The sequence below is a fragment of the Ricinus communis genome, chromosome 1 (assembly GCF_019578655.1).
Source record: "Ricinus communis isolate WT05 ecotype wild-type chromosome 1, ASM1957865v1, whole genome shotgun sequence".
NCBI lineage: Eukaryota > Viridiplantae > Streptophyta > Magnoliopsida > Malpighiales > Euphorbiaceae > Ricinus > Ricinus communis.
Window position 1 is genome coordinate 34007134 of NC_063256.1, and position 18692 is coordinate 34025825.

The 18692-nt window shown below is 29.4% G+C and overlaps 2 protein-coding genes across 2 annotated transcripts; both read left to right on the plus strand.

Moving 5' to 3' along the window:
* The first annotated feature begins 256 nt into the window (after positions 1-256).
* LOC107261793 lies at positions 257-2469 on the plus strand. Its single transcript, XM_015723502.3, has 6 exons — positions 257-452; positions 585-635; positions 729-798; positions 901-941; positions 2119-2178; positions 2262-2469. The coding sequence occupies exons 1-6, from the start codon at positions 387-389 to the stop codon at positions 2322-2324; spliced, it is 351 nt and encodes a 116-aa protein (XP_015578988.1). The 5' UTR covers positions 257-386; the 3' UTR covers positions 2325-2469.
* An 8946-nt stretch (positions 2470-11415) lies between these two features.
* On the plus strand, positions 11416-14799 carry LOC107261794 (10 kDa chaperonin, mitochondrial-like). Its single transcript, XM_048370483.1, has 3 exons — positions 11416-11597; positions 13439-13578; positions 14526-14799. The coding sequence occupies exons 1-3, from the start codon at positions 11493-11495 to the stop codon at positions 14572-14574; spliced, it is 294 nt and encodes a 97-aa protein (XP_048226440.1). The 5' UTR covers positions 11416-11492; the 3' UTR covers positions 14575-14799.
* Positions 14800-18692: the final 3893 nt, after the last annotated feature.

Below are 18692 nucleotides of genomic sequence, written 5' to 3' on the forward strand. Positions count from 1 at the left end.
ACAAATTAAAATAATATATTTTTAATATCTTTTAGGTAATACGGTTGGTATTCTTTTTTTGATGAAATTTTGAAAAAAATTAAATAAAATAAATTTTTTTGAGAAAAACTGTAAAAAAAAGTTCTTTTTTTTTCTTTTTCTTTTTTCGTATTTTACACCCATTTAAGGAGAAACCAATGGCGGGTGAGGACAAAACTGCTAATTCTTAAAATATATAGATGAAAGTGGGTAATGAAGCAAATCTTGGGGTATTTGTAATTGAAAAGGAAATTATTGGGGCTGAAACTTAGCCAACTATTTACAGACCTATGATCATATAAGGTGAAAATCAGAGAAATATAGCTTCTAGTCTTCAGTCTTCGCCATCTCAAAGTAAAAAGAAAGAAATGGACGAAGAAGAATTTCGACGGCGGTTGAATCTCTTCCCTGTTGTCCGACCTCGTGATTACCATGTAATTAACTTTTCACTTTCTCTTTCCCTGTCACTCTCTATTTGTATACAAAAGTCTTATGTTTCTTCCTGTTTCTGTATCAATCTGCTAATACTTCTTTTCTTTCTTTGCTTCTTTATTCCTTAAATTCAGATTGATTTGGACCCATCAAGGCAATCGACTTCTAGACCACCACTTGATGAGGCAATAGCACTTTAAAAGTTGCTCTTTATAATCATTTGTATATTATGTTATTTGGGGTTTGATTCGTTATGATTCACATTTTTGTACTGACAGGCGAAGAAGTGGCAGGATGCGTGGGAGGAGGAGCCACCTGAATGGGGTAAAAAGGAAATTGACAATCATGGTATTTTCTTAGTTTTCTTTTCTTAGTGTCATTGATTGAGTGTGATTTAGGTCAGTTTTTGTGTTTATTTTATCTTTATTCATGTGGTTTTTGTTTGAATAGATGCATTCTGGGAGAAACTAAAGGCAGCAGCTGAGAGAAAGGCATGGACTTTTCACAACTTTTCTACTTGTTTCTGGTTAATTAATTAGCATTATTATCCTAGTTATTATTGTTTGTATGCATCTGTAGGCTTTTGTTGTAGACCAACATATGAAAATAGTTTATATATATTATGAAATAGGAGGAATAGTGCGAACCTTGAATGCTGCTAAGGTGCGAAGTTCATGATACATCTTACTGGAAACGGAACTACATTTACTTGAGTTGTGACAACAATCTTATTAGTTACTGGTATCAAGCCGTTCTTGTTTTTCAGTAGACATGGACACCTACGATGATGGTTTGGCAATTGTTGAACTCTTTAAACTGTTTATTATATTTTGGTTGCACAAAGACAAAATCTGGTATTTGGAGCTTGATAGATTCATTCATGCTTACATGCTGAAAAAGTATTGTTGATCATGATTTCTTTGAAAATGATATTTCTTATTGAAGAGCACAATTGTTCAGGTCGTGAAATATCAATGGTCTACAAGTAGCTAAACTGAATCACATTGTAAGAATATAGATCAACAGTTTAATTGAAACACTATGATTTTGGTCCCAAGTTTGAGAATAACTAATTCTTAGTTCTAGAGCAGTTTGCTTTGGTATGGGTTGTTGGACATGGCATAAAATTGCAATTCTGGTCGACTTTTGGTAAATATTTAATTTGTTATCATGCAAGTGTAAACCATAGACTTTTGATCTTTGAAGAAGATATTAGTGCCACTCGGCGATTAGTTGTATTCTGGCATATTGTTGGTCGTGTGAAGCTGACTGCTATGTTGAAAGGGCAAACCCTTGCTTGTTTCGCGATTGAAGCGATCAGATGAAAGCAATTACTGTTGTAATAATGAGTTGGAGGTCTATACTGATATGATTAGAGATCATCTATGAAACTTGGATTTAGTTGTTTTAGTGACAAAAACATTTATACTATGTGGAAAAAAGTGGACTACCATTATATTTATGGGGAAAATTTAAGCAATAAACTTGAAAAGAATGCTTTAATAAACTTATATAGTCAAAACCTCTTTTGTCCATAGAAGCATCTACAGCGACAAGCCTTTAGGTTTTCAAAAAAGAAAAGAATATTTCATTCCTCAGTGAAGAATTGATGCTTTAATGTGTTGTTATTACACTAACAAGTTTTGTCGTGGTTATGTGGATTTATAGATGGGTGCAGCTGAGGCTAAGAGATTTTGCAATGCTTTCCAAAAAGTTCACAGGCAACTAGTATGCACCGTATTCTTTAAAATCATATAACAATTTACCATTTCTTATGTTGTTATGCCAAAAGATTTCTTTCCTTTGACCAGGTATATAAAGAGCTGAGTTTGGATGCTGCCTGCAACTTTATAAACTCGACGAGAAAGTTTTGAACAACAGTTATCTTCCTAGCTATATGCTTATTTTGTTCTCTTGTTGCTTATGCAGTTGCCAAATATTTTGATTCAGAAGAAGAAAACATTGTAATCTAAATTTCAGAAAGCAAAAATTGATCACTGATGTGTCATATTTTAAGTATCTCTTTTTGCTTTTCATCTGGCCTGCAAATTCTTCAAGGGATGCAGGAAAGAGTAGACTTTTGGAGAATTTGTGAGATGTGGAGGATTGTCTGTTTCACTCTTGTATATCCAAGGATGAATATGTTCTTTATGAAGTTGAAAAGGACTACCATTGGTCAATTTTAGGCCTGATGACAAATAGATATGGACAATACATATAAGGAAAATTACGTGTGCGTTCTCATCTATACACCAAGATAGATGTCATATATGTATTAGTTTTAAATAATAGACTATGTGTCAATCATTCAATATTAAACTGTATAATATTCACATGTATATGTCACTCTTCTATTAGTTATAATGTATACATCAGGACTAGATAAAAATTTTATTAGATATAATTGGTTATAATTAACACTAATAGATATAATATAATTTCATAATTGATCTTTATATATTAGATATATGAGTATAATGAGAGTAATTCGACGGAGATAATAGTTTCATCAGCATTATCTTCTACAATTTGTGACTACTTAATCAAATTACAAACAGATCCGTCGTATCCTTAGATCTCTTATTGCATTAGAGGGAAATGCTTTCCTTTCCTAATAGTTCAATTCTTACCTTAGGTTTTGGATAATCATTCGTGTATTTTGAGAAATATTATTTGGGGTTGAGATTTAGTTCATAAAGGGATTAAGGAGCAGGTTTCCTAATTTGCTTCAGCATAATAGTTTAATTTTTATTTTATTTTATTGAGCTTCTGGATCTTTATTTTTATTTTTGAAGTAAAATTCTACTTTATATATTTTTTTGAGTGTACATAATTATTTCTTTTTTTTTGTTTAAAATATATATTTCTTAATTTTATTAATGGAAGATTTATATTTCTCTATCAGTGCCAATGCAAGTCGTTGAAACTTTAGATTGATCAACTACTTTCAATTTTTGTATTATTAATAGATATTAATATAATTTATGACAATTGAGTTTTTTTTTTTCATTTTAGAGGATTCGGAATATTATAAGTTAGTTGATCATAGAGAAATTTAAGTAAAAGAAAATAAATTTCTTTAAATTTTCTTTTCTTCAAAGCAAAACGAATAGAGATATAATTATATTAATTCTTTAAATTAACTATTTATTATTTAATTAAGTATTTATAGAGATACAATTATTTATTTATATTTTTTTAATTCATGGAAAGTATAAGAACTCATCTATATATAATTGAGATTCATTGTTTTGTATAAGTTAATACTATAAAGATAATAATTAATAATTAATAATTTTAAGAACACAAGGTAGGTACAAAAGTGCCTTTAAATGAATTGGAAAAGTACAATTGAGCCCTCATATTTTAAAATGTCCTAAATAGACCCTTTAACTTTGTAATAAAATCCAATTAAACCCTAATTTTAACACTGTTAGAACATCAGTTAGCGGTGGAGTCTACTTTAGGGGGCAAATAAGCCGAACCGAGCCAAGCTTTTCATTGTTCAGGTTCAGCTCGAAAAAATTTAATTGACGAGCTCGAGCTCGATAATTTTTTTTGTTTTAGAGTTCAAGTTCGGCTCATTTGTAATCTTTAATATGTTCGAGCTCAGTTCAAGTTCGGCTCATAATTAACTCGATAGTACATATAAACACTATGAACTCGAGTTCGACTCATTATTTGCTCGGTACTTATATAAACGAGCTAAGCTGGGGCTTCAGTTCGATTTCAAGCTCGTTAAGCAAGCTCTTTTTACCAAATATGTAGTTATAAATTTTGTAATTATAAATAAATTATATATAAAAGTAAAATATACATATAAATTCAGAAACTAAGTAATTAAATCAAGCTGTTGATTAAAAAAATGAAAAAGTTCAAAAAACTCCATAGAATTCTATTTCAAACTCGTTCCAAAACCGTTTGTAATTCGATAAGGACTATGAGTGCAAACGAGTCGAGCCTAGCTTCATAAGCTTCACATTAAGCATATTACAAAAATATTCACTCATATTAATTTATAACAATTCTTACTCTAGTACCTTTCCTCTATCAATTAGACTATAATACTTTTTATATTAATTTATAAAGTTCTTACTCTATTTACAAGTTTCATATTAAGTATATTTACTCATGCTTTGTTAATTTACAAATGTATAGACTATAATTTTCAAATATCCTTAATCATTTATATAATATATATTTGTTTATTCAACGCTAAAACTACATAATTTTATAGTAATATCTTTAAGCATTTACATATTGTATGCTTGTTTATTCCTATGTAGTTTTATAGTAAAGCTCTATTGATTTAAGCTAACTATATTATACACAAAATTATGTAGTTTTATTATTCTACTTAAATTAATTTATGATAAAAAATTAAATTGGTAAGATATTAATAATAATTAAATGTACATAATTAGATGTCAACTTAATTAACAATATTATTAAACTAGCACTAACGCATACTAACACTAAAATTATTTAATTAGATATTTATAATTAAAATTTAATTTTTTAGTATATATTGTTACTTTAATGTAATAAAAGTTGAGTTCTTATGATCCATTTATTTATTTTTCTCTTTTAATTAGAATATATTATTTATTTATTTATTTATTGAGCTAATACACAATCGAGCTTGCGAGCTCCTAAACGAGCCAGGTCCGTGCTCCTTAACGAGCCAGCTCACAAGTTCATTAAATGAGCCAGCTTGCGAGTTCAGACGAGTCGAGTACTACTAAGTTCGAGCTCGAAAATGAAGCTCAAGCTAAGCTCGTTTATTCTGATGAACAAACTCAAACGAACTTTTACCGAATCAAATTTAGAATAGCTCGCGAGCAGCTCGGCTTATCTGCAGCTCTAGTTTACTTAAAATGTTAACCATGATGATATGTAAGCACTATATTTTACTTCTTTATTCAATTAAAAACACTAAAATAATTAAATCACTTTAATCTTTCTTCTTCTTTTTCTTCTTCAACTTATTATTCCAATCCCTAACGCATTTTATAATTTTCTATGTAATTTGCATGTAAAGTTTCTCAATGACATTGCTTCTCCATACACATGTTTTCCTGTTCATAAAATATGCAGGGGCATATGCCACCGCAACATCCATCCATTCTACTTCAGCACCCATACTAAACTCAACAATCTTCCTTTTTTTTTTTTCTTTCTTTGAGAAATTTTGGTGTAGAGTAAAGCGAAGGAGAGACTTTAAATTCAAAAATATAGCAGTGACAGTTCTATTTTTCTATTTTGTTACTGTTGTTTTTGATGGAGAAATTAGTCAGTAATGGTGGTGATTTTGTTGCTGGTGTTGATGGAGAACATCACTATCACCTAACTTGATGATGGTGGATTAGTATATTTTTCTGTATTCTTTTTTTCATTCTCGTTGAATTTGAGTTTGTTTGGATAATAGGAAAATAAAAAAGTGAAATAGAAAGTGAAACAAAATAGATATTATTATTATTATTATTATTTTAGTAAAAAGAATATATAGTGTTAAGTATCATTTTATCATTGGATGTGAATTATAGTGGGTTCCACTACTAGTGATTTGGATTCAATTGGACATTTTTTTTTAAAGATTAAGAGTCAATTTGAGATAAAATGAAGCATAGGGACTTAATTGTATTTTCTCAAAAGTTCAGTGAACTCAATAAAAAACAAAAAGCAAAGAAACTTTATTTATTGTATGAGATAAGAATAAGCTGTGCAATTTTATGAATTCAAGTCTTCAATCTTTGAATCATATCACAAACCCATAAATTGATTCAGAAATAAATTATTTACAACCTCTTAATCAAAATTTTAATTTTTCTTTTTTGTTTAAATAATTCCTATTGGAAATTATATACTTTTTTTGCCTATTATTTTTAAACTAAAAATTTATTTCCAAGGAATTTCTTAAGATTATTTCCTTCTTTCTGTTCTCTAATAAATTATCAAAGCTTCGTCTGGGTTAGAATGAATTAGAATTAGGAATTGTTAAAAGATGATGTGTTAATTTTATTTTTCTAAAATAATTTAATCTATTTTTGGAATCAATTTCAATAAAATTTGTTTCTTGAACAATTTATTTATTTCATCTATTCCAGGCTTTATTCGTCATGGACCATCTAACTTTGTTATTTTTCTTTTAGTCATAAAAAACCAACCTTTTTTGTTGATGTAATTATCTTGAACTGGTTTTCTATTTATATTATTTTAATTATCAAATTAAATTGATAGATATAATTTAATAAAAATTTATATTTCATGTGTCAAAATAAGAATTTTATGTGTTAAAAATTAATCATACATGTTAAAAAAATTTTAAGTTTCAAAATTTATATATATATATATATATATATATATAGATTGCTAGACCTATTTTGATTGTTTTTCTTTGTTCGGTTTATTTATTTAAATTTTGTTTTGTATTAAAAAAATTCTTTTACTAGTTAAATGGATTAAAAGTTACAAAAAGAAAAATTCATGTTGTTTTGATATGTATAATTAAAAGGGTCTTAGCAAAAGGATAATAAAGAATTATAAAATGCATAATAACACTATGAAAATATAGTATAACGAAGATTAAAATGTGAAGTAACAAAGAATTGGAAACACATTATCAATCTATATCAAGATTATTCATTTGATCAAAGTGGCTGCAAAATGTGTAAGAAGTTATAAGCATACAAGATATTTAAATAATAAATAAATTGAGGTGGCTAGGAAGTTTATCATGAAGGTCGCAGTAAAATATTTTATTTTTGCATCCGGAAAATATATATGTAGCATTATATTGGTATATTATAATATATTAAATTTGTCAGATTTAGATTCCGAGATTAGACTTAAAGTGCATTAGGGAAGAGACTATCAAAAAATTAGTTTCCGCCAACATCTTATTTTTATTGACATTTATCAAAATTCATTCCCTTCTCAAATAAATTCAATCAACATTCCATGCCATGTTTGTCATTGTTTTTTTGAAATTGTTCATTATAATTTCAAGAAAAAAAAAATATTAGTAACATACATTCATGCAATTAATATTTTTCAAATATCATATATCTTTCATGATAATATAGTTGGTTTTATTCTAAAATTAAATAGAAAAAATATAAAGGATATGTGTATAATTTCATGTTTATTCAATCTAAAATTTATGTTTTTTGTATTATCGATAATTTTCAATATATATACTAAATTTTTAATTTATACTGATATAGTATTTTTATTATGAACTTGACACAAATGTGGCTCTGATGTAGCAACACAAGAATGTTCCACATTCTAAATCTATAAACCACTCGATTATTTTTATAAAAAAAGACAATCTATATAACACTCGAGTATTTAAACATTACTTTACTTTCAAATGAAAGTTCATTGATGTTCGGTCCATTCAAATTTAATATTATTTATAGTTATTATTTAATTGAGAAAAACTCAAGGTATTAAATAATTATTTAAAAGATTTAAAGATAAAAATTATTTTGTATATAAATATATTAGTGTACGATTTAAATAGTATATTTTAGAAAAGGTTTCAATGCTTAAGCTTTTTAGTGTTGATCTTCCCCTTACTTTATTTTTTTGCTCGGTTGAACCCCTCTCCTGTATGGGGTTTACAAAAAGGACAAAATAAAATAAAATTGTATAGTTATTGCTAAATAGTATGCCTTGTCGCTAAATCAGCATGTCGTGTTGCTGATTTTTTGCAGTCATTAATTAGCCGCCAAACTTTTTAATCCAGTGAATGGCGCATCATTTGCCATACAATTACAAGATTAAATTTTATGAAAAGAATAATTTGCTCCAATATCCTAGATATTTTACATATATTACACTAAATTTAATCCATATATATGTATTTTATGTGCAGGATCCTCAGACGAGGCAAACACAGAGCAAACACTTGTAGCTTATTATCATGAAAATGATCAAGTTTTTGATGTGCAAGATCCTCATACGAGGCAAGCACAGAGCATACACTTGTTATCGAATTATGCACAAAGAGTAAATCAAATAACAAGTTCTTATTTAATAAACAAATATACAAGCTTTGAAATAAAAGCTTTCAAAAAAAATATAACTTACAATAGTAGAGTTGTAGAATACAAGAGAAAATATTTTCTCTCTCACTCTCAACACTCTTTTCTCACTATATTTCTACTAATTTCCAGAGAACTTGAAGAATACAAGATTTTCTTGTGATTTTTCAGTCTGCCTTCTTCTTTGAAATCTTCTTTATTTATAGAGGTCTTCAACCTTCAGCTTCAATAATTATTTCTTTGGATGCTTTTCATAATGGAGTAAGTGGCTTCATTATTTTTCTGAAATGGAGCAGAAGTTGTCTGCAATATTTCGAAATAATGGAATCTTTTTTCTTTTCAGAAACAATAGTGCAGGATTAGAGAATCTTTTGTCTTCTTTTTCTTTTGAAAAGACTTTTTTTTTTATATACATATATAAATGGGCTTTTAGCCTATATAGAATGTTACTATGGGCCGCTATTCCTGGTTTTCAGCCCAAGGGCTTTACAAGGCTTTTTAATATTTTATTTTATGGGCTTGAATGTCCTAAAACAATCATCTTCATTCGAGTCACTATCTAAGTGAATGGCTGTAGAGCTGGTACTTGAAGAGGATGACGAGGCTTTAGACTTTTTTTTAGAGGAGGCGATTTCTGACAATTGTTTGATTAGTTGTAGGAAATCTTTTTCCATTTGGTCTGCTACTAGTTTTGGAAGTATAAAAGACTTATGTGCCAGGAAATTAGTTTGTTCTTTAGGTGCGGGCAATAAGCTGTTCTTTGTAAGAAAATTTTGAACCATCTTTGTAGATAGCTTTTCTTGGTGGTTGAATTTACCCCACCACTTTACTTTGAATCTGCGGGTAAGAATGACTTCTCCATCTGCTGCTTGATTAAAATGGAAATACCACACACATACCCAAGGGAGGAAGAAGTTTGAACAAAATAGAAGCAATAGGGGGAATTGTCTTCCTATTTTATTCGGTTTGTAATGAGCTTTGAAGAGGTTAAATAAGGAGAATACTTCAGGTATTATAATTTCTGGAACATTACCATAATAGTTAAGGTTTGGATTGTGTTAGTATCGAAGTAAAAAAAGCCAAGAATGGCTTTGTCCTTCATTTTGCAAGAGAAAGGTATTGAACCAGGCTTGTTGGTAATTCCAGTAATTAAAGGTGGTATTGAGACTTGAGGGATATATGTTTTGAAGAGTTGTTGGGAAAGATCTTGAAGAATGCAATTCCTTTCCCCAATCTGAAGGGTGAAGGATTCTTTGAATAGTACAAGTGGAATAGGCTGGGCCTTTATGGTCTTTGTGTTTTTTGAAATATTTGAACTTTGCAGAGGCAGTCACCTCTAAGATAGACTGGTAATAAGACTGAGGTTTAGCCTTATTCCAGGATTTAAAATACCATCCTGGAGGGAAAACTTTTGAAACTAATTTTGAGGGGCTTTCTATACAGAATCCTTCCTCAACAGTTAAAATTCTTTGAAAATTTTATTTTTCTATATATTCATTAACTTTAAAAAGTTTTGTTTGGGATAAAACTATTTCTTGAGAATTTGGTTTTGAAATGCTTTGAGTGTCGTGAGATAGGTTTTGTGAGAAAACTACTATCTTAGGTTTTGAAAGAGAGATAAGGAGTATACCTTTACCCTTAGTTGAAGAAGATGATGACTTTAGAGAAATTTCTAGCTGAAAGTCAGCCACAGGCTTTGTCTTTAAATATTTATGAACCATTTCTAAAAATTCCAGAGGTTGTTGTGCAAGCCACTCCTGTATTTGAAATTGCTTATTAGCAGGTTTTTCTTTGCCAGAAAGTATTTCTTCCTGGATGATTTCTATCCAGGTTCTAAATGGCTTTGAAGAGGAGGAAATTATCTCCCTCTTTGGGCTTTGTACTGATTTTGAACTTACTTTTGGCTTTTCTTTTTTATCCTTTGCTTTTGTTTTTCGAGGCATTGTCAATCCTGTTTTTGAAGGAACTCTGTGGATAGAAATTCTGGTATTAAATTTGAATCTCTTCTTATGTATTCAATTTCAAAATAAAAAATAGAAAGAATGGTTTGCCATCTCGCAAAAATTTACTTTGAAGCTATATTTTAAACATCTTTTTGTAATACTTCTTTTTCAAATTTACAATCAATCTTTAAAAGAAATTTTTGATTTAAAAGATCACTTTGCAACTTTCAAATGCATAGGGCTATTGAAAGAATTTCTTTTCTGATGGTTGAATAATTTTTTTGAGTATCATTCCAGTGTGCAGAAGTAAATTGGACAATGCATTCTTTATTGCTTTGAACTTATTTTAGAATTCTACCATAACCTAAATATGATGCACCAGTTTCAACTATTCTGAATGCAGATGGATCAGCTAGATGCAAACATGAAATTTTAGAAACTTGTTTTTTGATGCTTTGAATAATCTTTGTATGCTCATCAGACCATGCTCATCAGACAATTTAGTCGTTTTAGTTCAAATTAGTCTTGAAAAAAATAGAGGAGTAACAGCCATTCTCTTTTAAAAAATTAAAAGAAAATTCTGAAATAAAATAAAAAACAATTTACTGATTTCTTAAAATACTTTTTTGTAATTTAAAAATAATTTGAGTACAACTAAATTTTTTTATTCAAATTAATAACTAAAGTTTATTTTAGATAAATATTAAGATTTTATCTTGTTATAAATATTAGCTAAAATTGTTAATTTATCATCTTTTCAGCAAATTGTTCCGAGTTACGTTCTCTTTCCGATGTCGAGATTTTAATTTTGGGCTAAATTGGCCTAAAAGATTAAAATAGCTACATTGAACTCACTGCAAAGATTAGGGGCCAAGTCGAACCTTATTCCTAAACATAAAAATTGTTTAGCAGTGGGCAATTTTGGAATTTTCATGCAGGAGAGGAAAATCCTTCTTAAACCCTAAACTTCACTGCCATAACTTTAAAAAACAGAAAAAAGAAAAAAAGGAAGCAAGAAGGAGAAGAAGCTATTGTACTTGTAGTGAAGATGGCAAAGCGTTTGATTCCTTCACTGAATCGCATTTTGGTTGAGAAAATAATTCCTCCTTCTAAAACCAACTCTGGAATTCTCCTTCCTGAGAAAACCCCTAAGGTTTTTCTTTCTGCTTGAAATTTGCTTTACATTTTTTTATTTTGGTGAAGGACCACAGTTCATTTTGTTTAGTTAACTTATGATATTACAATGTGTTTCTTGAAATCTTTGCAATTAAAGGGAGTTTTTGCCTGTCTTGGGTTGAACTATATATACATATTGTTTGATTGAGAATTTGGCTTAGCTTTGCCCCAGTGCATATTGTCTCCTTTTTTGTTTTTCCTTCTTTTCCCTCTATTTGGTCTCTTACTTCCAATTATCCATCTGGGTTTTGTTTATTTTAGCTGGTTTTTCAATTCTTGCTTATTCATGTACTTATTCATGTCAGGATTTGTTCCAATTATTTTTGCCTGTATTTGCCTTGCCATGCTAGATTAAGAATTAGATTCTTTTGAAAAAAAAAAATGTTAAGATGAGATGCACAGGCATATGAGAATATATAGAGTCCATAATGAGTCCATTAGGGAAAAGGTGCGAGTGGTTTCCATTGAGGAGAAGTGGAGATAATGTAGATTGAGATGGTTTGAGCATATCAATCTGAGACCTGTGGATACTCCAGTTAAAAAGATTGATATATTAAGGTTCATGAAGTGAAACGACAAGGGGTAGACCTAACTAAAATGGATAAAAGTGGTATGAGATGATCTAATTTCCTTGCTTCTTTCTGAAGATGTAACACAAGATCGTTTGGAATGGAGAAAGAGAATCTATATTGCGGACCTAATTAACTTGGGATGAAGGCTTAGTTGAATTCAATTAAATTTTGGTTATTGGTAAATTGAATTTGTTTATGTCTATGTATGTTCTATCCAATGTTTAAGCAATTAATCTTAGGTCATTACTGATTTTGGGCTACTAGTGACAAATCTCTATTATGTAAATGATTGTGTTTTCTCTACATGTTTCATCATTATTTGAATTCTTTTTGTACGTCCTTATTTGACTATTAATTTTAGTGGTCGATGATTTTGTTTCTTATAGTTGCGAATTTTCTATCTTCATGCTAATCAACTTGGATGTTTATGTGTTCCATTGAGATGTAATTATCTGTTTCTTGTTTGCTGAAACAAATACACAATAGGTGAATGCCTAGTCAGTGTGATTCCTAAGAATTTATTACTGACCTCCTAGTTGCTACAAGTCGACCATTACTAATCTCAACTATTGATTTATTCTACTTCGAAGAACTGTCTTGCATCAATTTGAAACATCAAAGCCACCATAATCAGATATCAGATCTCTTCCTCCAAATCACTTTTTCATAAATCTCAAATGCATGTTGTTAGGTGATGAATTTGACCATAATTAGTATTGGGTCAATTAAAATAGATTTTGCTGTATCTCTTTTGGTTATCTGGCCCTCTTACATCAGTTATAGTTTCAAGATTCTGATTCGAAGTTTCTCTTCTAAGCCAACAATACAAGAAACTAAGCTTCAATCTAATGATTAAATGCCCACTTCCTGTTGGGCACTACCTTAATGCTGAGAATTGTGGCCTGTGTTGGTGTTATAATATGTCTCACATGATTAAAATGTTACCAAGAAAAAGAATAAAAGAAAATACTCAACTTCCATTTTTAGGACAATCACTTGAGTTCCTTGATAAGCAGTTAGTTTTGGTAATTATCTTCGATTTTGGCCTTTCTCATCATAATTGGTTAGGCAATATTTATCGTGCTGCTTGCTTTTTTTATTTTCTTGATGATCTAAACACTTTATGCTGGATTCAATTGCTTTGACCTTAACATATATTGTTCCTTTGTTTGATCATTGGCTACACCATGTTCATTGATTGTTCTTTGGATCTTGTCATTCTTTTTCCATTGATCGATTATTATAGCTGAACTCTGGAAAAGTTGTTGCGGTGGGTCCTGGAGCTCATGATAAAGACGGAAAGCTTATTCCTCTTGCTGTAAAGGAAGGAGACACTGTTCTTTTGCCTGAATACGGAGGCACTGAAGTGAAACTTGGTGAAAAAGAGTGAGTCTCACTGCTTCTTGAAATTTTCTTCTCCATAGTGGTTTGAGCATCTGGAAGTTGTTATGCATTCTGTTTCTATGAGTTTGCATTGGTCTGTTAATTCCTTGATAATTTTATTTCATTTTTTGTTTTTGGCATAGCGTATCAATACTCTTTTCATACATTATGAAGAGTTTCTCTTTGCTCAGCTATAACATTATGGTCCTTGTCTTTCCCTAATATAACTTGGGAAATCATATCCTTATGGTATTTTCTTGGAGACTGTAACAGTATTGTAGAAAATTCAGTAAAGTAATTGAATTGACCTATCGATCTTTTCGCATTCTCTTTTGAGGCTTACTAGGCATTTTGAGGGCAACTGCCTCAACTTAAGACTGGTAGGCAGTAACAGCTAAATGGCTCATAGGGGCATTGCCAGTGATTCCAAAGTGACACTGGTGTTATATGGTTAAGGTGGCTTAATAGGATTTAAGTCTTTTCAATGGACCACCTCCTATGTCAACTGTATATCTGATAGCTGCAAAATAGAACTGTTTAATATTTCAAAATTCAAATCACTAAAATGCATTTAATATCTTACTATAAATTTTCTGATCTACAGTGAATAGGACAATATATATATATATATATGGATTTGGTTTACCTTTACCTACATATATTTTGTTCATGTGCATGATATGATATTCCTTTATGCATGTGTAATAAGTATCGCAGTTTATCGAATTGGACAAATAAATGGCAGCTTTCTTTGTGCGTGATTCTCGGTCGGTTTGGTTTCCTACAATACTTGTGCTTTCCATGAGAAGCCATAGCAGCTTTCTTTATATGTTATGAGTGGTCACACACCTTCACTTCTCTTCAATGATTTTGCTGAGGTTGCTAATGTCTAGTAACTGCAAAAGCTTATCATATATGATCTCATTGGTGGCATAATATATTATTTTCAGGTATCATCTGTACCGAGATGAAGATATCCTGGGAACTCTTCATGACTGATACTTAAACATGAGAGGCTTCTACTATAGAAAGTGGTTGGAAATTAATCTAGTTAGATACTCTTCTGATGCAGCATTCCTGTTTACATTTTGGTTACTGTTGGTTTGCCAGCATGCCAATTGAGACTTCTATAAACTTTATGTGTCTTTGGTATTCTCAAGGGAATGATGTTGGAAATTAATTTACTTCCCATAATCCAAAACATAAAAGTTTCTTATCCTTTCATTTATTTGCGTTTGTGATTGAAATTTTATGAAAATTAAAAAGGTATTTTGATGTTCGCCTTAAATATTTTTTAAATAATAAAGTTAATTTATTATTATTTTTATATATATTTCTATTTGTGAGAATTTAAAAGGTTTTATTTGAATTTTTCGATCTAAGTCAGATTTTATCATTATTTTTTTTATGAGATAAAAGAATGGCTACTTCTATTATGTACTCTTAAAGATAAATATTGATTAGACTTGTTTTAGACAGTTCATCTCTTTTATTTAATATTATTAATAAATTTTTGAGAAATTAATTTTCACATGTATATTTTAAACAATTATTATTCAATATTTTATAAATTTAGATAAAAATTGGGTGGGGGCTATTTGGGTTCTTAGAGGCATGAACAGTCTTAAAAATCTTCATTTTATGCATCTCTACAGAATGTGAGCATATATAGTAACCCATATTAAAGAAGTATTATTTTCTAAGTTTAATTTGATATGCCACTTTTTGAAATTGAAATTTTCATTTTAGGCTTTGACAAATTAATTACTGGTTGAAACTTATAAAAAAAAATTTAATTTTATTTGAAAAAAAAAACATGAAAAGGAAAATAAAATAAAAATAATACAATTAAAAAAAATACTTGGTTGTTATAGAATGTTTATGACTTGCTAATATGAAATTCATTTAAAAATTTCAGTAATTTTATTAAAATCTAATTTAGCTATAATTAAATTTACATAAATTTAATTATATAGAATGCTAAATTGACCTTCGCTCCATTTAAAGTATATAAATTTTAAATTTTTAAATAAATTTTATAAATCTTTATAAATTATAAATTTAATTGTATAGGATGCTAAATTGACTTTCGCTCCATTTAAAGTATATAAATTTCAAATTCTTAAATAAATTTTATAAATTTCAACCAAATGCTTATAAAAAGCAATTAAAAAATTATATTTATCTATTATAAAATGCTTCACTTGCTGAATTCATAATGGTTTACACTCTTTAGAAGGTAATCCATATATTATGTCATCACTGCATCATCAGCTCTTCCATTGCACTGTCCTCAATATAATATTATGTGTTTGCGCTCCCACTATTAAGAGAGACCGATATTACATCTCTTTCTTTATGCCTTAGGCTCCATGAATATTTTTCAAAAAAAAAATTTATAACGTTCGAATTATTAGTGCATCTAGAGAAATATGTTAATAAAAAACATTTCCCATATCATAAGAAAATAAATAATATTTAAAAGAATGATTTTTCTCTTTTTTCTTTTTTTTTTCAGAAGTGCAAGTCAATATTGTTTGGAGATGGAATTAGAAAGCTCATATTGGATGAGTAAGAAAAGCAAGTAATATATAAGTGGAGAAGATCGAGTGCACAATAAAGTTCCGATCCTTTATATATGGCTATTGATATATAATCTTATTTAGCCCTTTTAAGATTTATAAAGTTTTCACATAGTATTGGAGCTAAAAATAGATTCGGAGTTTAATTATATTTGAAGATGACTGACATATAAATAGAGAAAATTAAATTTTAAAATAAGTCAAGTGATTTTGTACAAAGTAGGGTTCTAATTAGTATCATTAAAAACAGACTGATATGTTGGTTCGACCATAATCCAAGAGAAAAAAAATATAGTTTTATCTAATTAGAAAATCAAATAAATAACAAATAAAAATATGAAGATGATCTAATACTATTGTGTTTGAAGATGATCTTAACAATCATGTGACAAATGGAGAAAATTAGATCTTAACATAAGTCAATTGGTTTTATGCAAGTGAGTTTTCAACTAGTATTATTAGAATCGGACCTAAAAGAAAAGAACCGATCTCATTCAATTAAAAACTCAAATAAATAAAAAAATTCATATGAGCTTACTATAATCCTTGCATTTTTTAGTTAATTCATTGGATTCGTGACATTCTATTAACACCGAGAGTGATAAAATAAAAAAAATTAAAATTTTCTAATAGTTGTAAAGTATAAAATAAAAATCACATTTTTTTATTCTATAAAATATAACCATATATTTTATGTTAGAATACAAAATGAAGTAGTCATTTTCTTCTTTGTTATTTTTTTTTTTTGAGTTTTCAATTTTTTTGTATTTGTTATTGATAACTTGGTCAAGAAAAGTAAGCTATTAGAAAATAATGGTTATTGATAACAAGGTCTTTGTTATGTTTTATGTTTTGTATTTTTTTTGTTATTGATAACTTTTATGTTTTGTATTTTTTTGTATTTGTTATTGATAACAAGGTCTTTAAGTCTGACCCGAGCTCCTATATACCTGAAATAATGGTTAAAAAGCGCTGGATGGAGTTTTCCGGCCACTCCCTCTGATGACTAAGTCGGTAATAGTTTTAAGTTGTAAAGTATATAGTAATCATAGAATAATTAATATACCTGGTATTTTATGTCACAGTTCTTTATATTGAGACAAGTCTCCTAGTCCTATAAGAGGTAGGACTTTGTGAATGTAAAGTCTTACAATCCTATTAAGATTAGTCTTCTTAGTCATACAATAGAATCCTATATCAGCTCGGATTTCTAACTAGAGTCCGACTATGATTTGATCTTCAAGACTTCTTGTTGTACTTGAATTTTGACTTAGTTAACCCCGTATTTCTTAGTTATGACAACTTGGCATGCAATGCTCGGTTATCATTAAATGCTCGACCTACTCTTGTCTGCTCGACCTATTCTTCATAGTCGGCTTATTCGTTCATGCTCAGCCTACTCTTTCATGCTCGACTTATTCTCTTATGATCGGACTATTCTGTCATGCTCGGCCTATATTTTAGTCAGTTATTATTAGCCTTATCCTCTAGTGAGAGAGTATTTATGCACGACAATTGATAACTTTATGAATGATCGTGATATTAAAAAGATTGGTTAGTTTATCGAGATGCTCTCCTTAGAATTTGTTAATCATTTTGGATAAACTAGTATTATATAGTTCTTGGAGTTTATTTACATATTTCGATGAATTAATCTTCTACTCTTTGATAAGCTCGTGTAATTTTACTCTCTAATGAGCTCTTGTATTGTTGCTCTTCAATGAGTTCGTGTACTTTTGATCTTTAATAAGCTCATGCATTTAGATTGATTATTTTAGGGTCAACACTCATGATGAGCTTGAGATCAACACTTTTTTATGTACTTTGGTGCTATTTCATGAGCTTTGGAGATTAGCACTTTGTTATGTACCTTGATGCTCTCTCATGAGCTTTAGAGATCAGTACTTTTTTGTGCTTTGGTGCTCTCTAATGAGCTTTGGAGATTAACACTTTGTTATGTACCTTGGTGCTCTATCATGAGATTTGGAGATCAACACTTTGTTACGTACTTTGGTGCTCTCTAATGAGCTTTAGAAATCAAGACTTTGTTATGTGCCTTAGTTCTCCCTCATGATCTTTGGAGATCAACACCTTTTATGTGCTTTAGTGCTCTTTCATGAGCTTTGGAGATTGACACTTTGTTACGTACTTTGATGCTTCTTCATGAGCTTTAGAGATCTGTATTTTGTTATGTGCCTTGGAACTCTCGCATGAGCTTTGGAGATTGATATTTTTTTATGTGTTTTGGTACTCTCTCATGGGTTTTGGAGATCAATCTTTAACATTTTTTTACTACTATTATCATCTTCAGATCCTCTCTTTCCTTATTTAGATTGGTGCCTCGTATGTCCATGTGCTCATCTTTCTTGTTTTGATCCTCTTTATTGTATTGTATTATAATTTCTATTGGAGCTAATTACCAAAGATAAATAGGTGAGATAAGTGCAGTACTTACTTCTTGATGTTGGATGAACTTGTAGGTGAAGAACATTGGTGTCCTTACTTGTCGTTATTAGCTTGTGATTTGTTTTGTAG

Excerpts from the sequence above, each read along its gene's own strand:
- LOC107261793 (XM_015723502.3), top strand. The coding sequence starts at position 387 with ATGGACGAAGAAGAATTTCGACGGCGGTTGAATCTCTTCCCTGTTGTC. Across the intron at positions 799-900 it reads AAAGGAAATTGACAATCATG|ATGCATTCTGGGAGAAACTA; the intron begins GTATTTTCTTAG and ends TTGTTTGAATAG. Across the intron at positions 942-2,118 it reads AGGCAGCAGCTGAGAGAAAG|ATGGGTGCAGCTGAGGCTAA; the intron begins GCATGGACTTTT and ends GTGGATTTATAG.
- LOC107261794 (XM_048370483.1), top strand. The coding sequence starts at position 11,493 with ATGGCAAAGCGTTTGATTCCTTCACTGAATCGCATTTTGGTTGAGAAA. Across the intron at positions 11,598-13,438 it reads TTCCTGAGAAAACCCCTAAG|CTGAACTCTGGAAAAGTTGT; the intron begins GTTTTTCTTTCT and ends CGATTATTATAG. Across the intron at positions 13,579-14,525 it reads GTGAAACTTGGTGAAAAAGA|GTATCATCTGTACCGAGATG; the intron begins GTGAGTCTCACT and ends TATTATTTTCAG.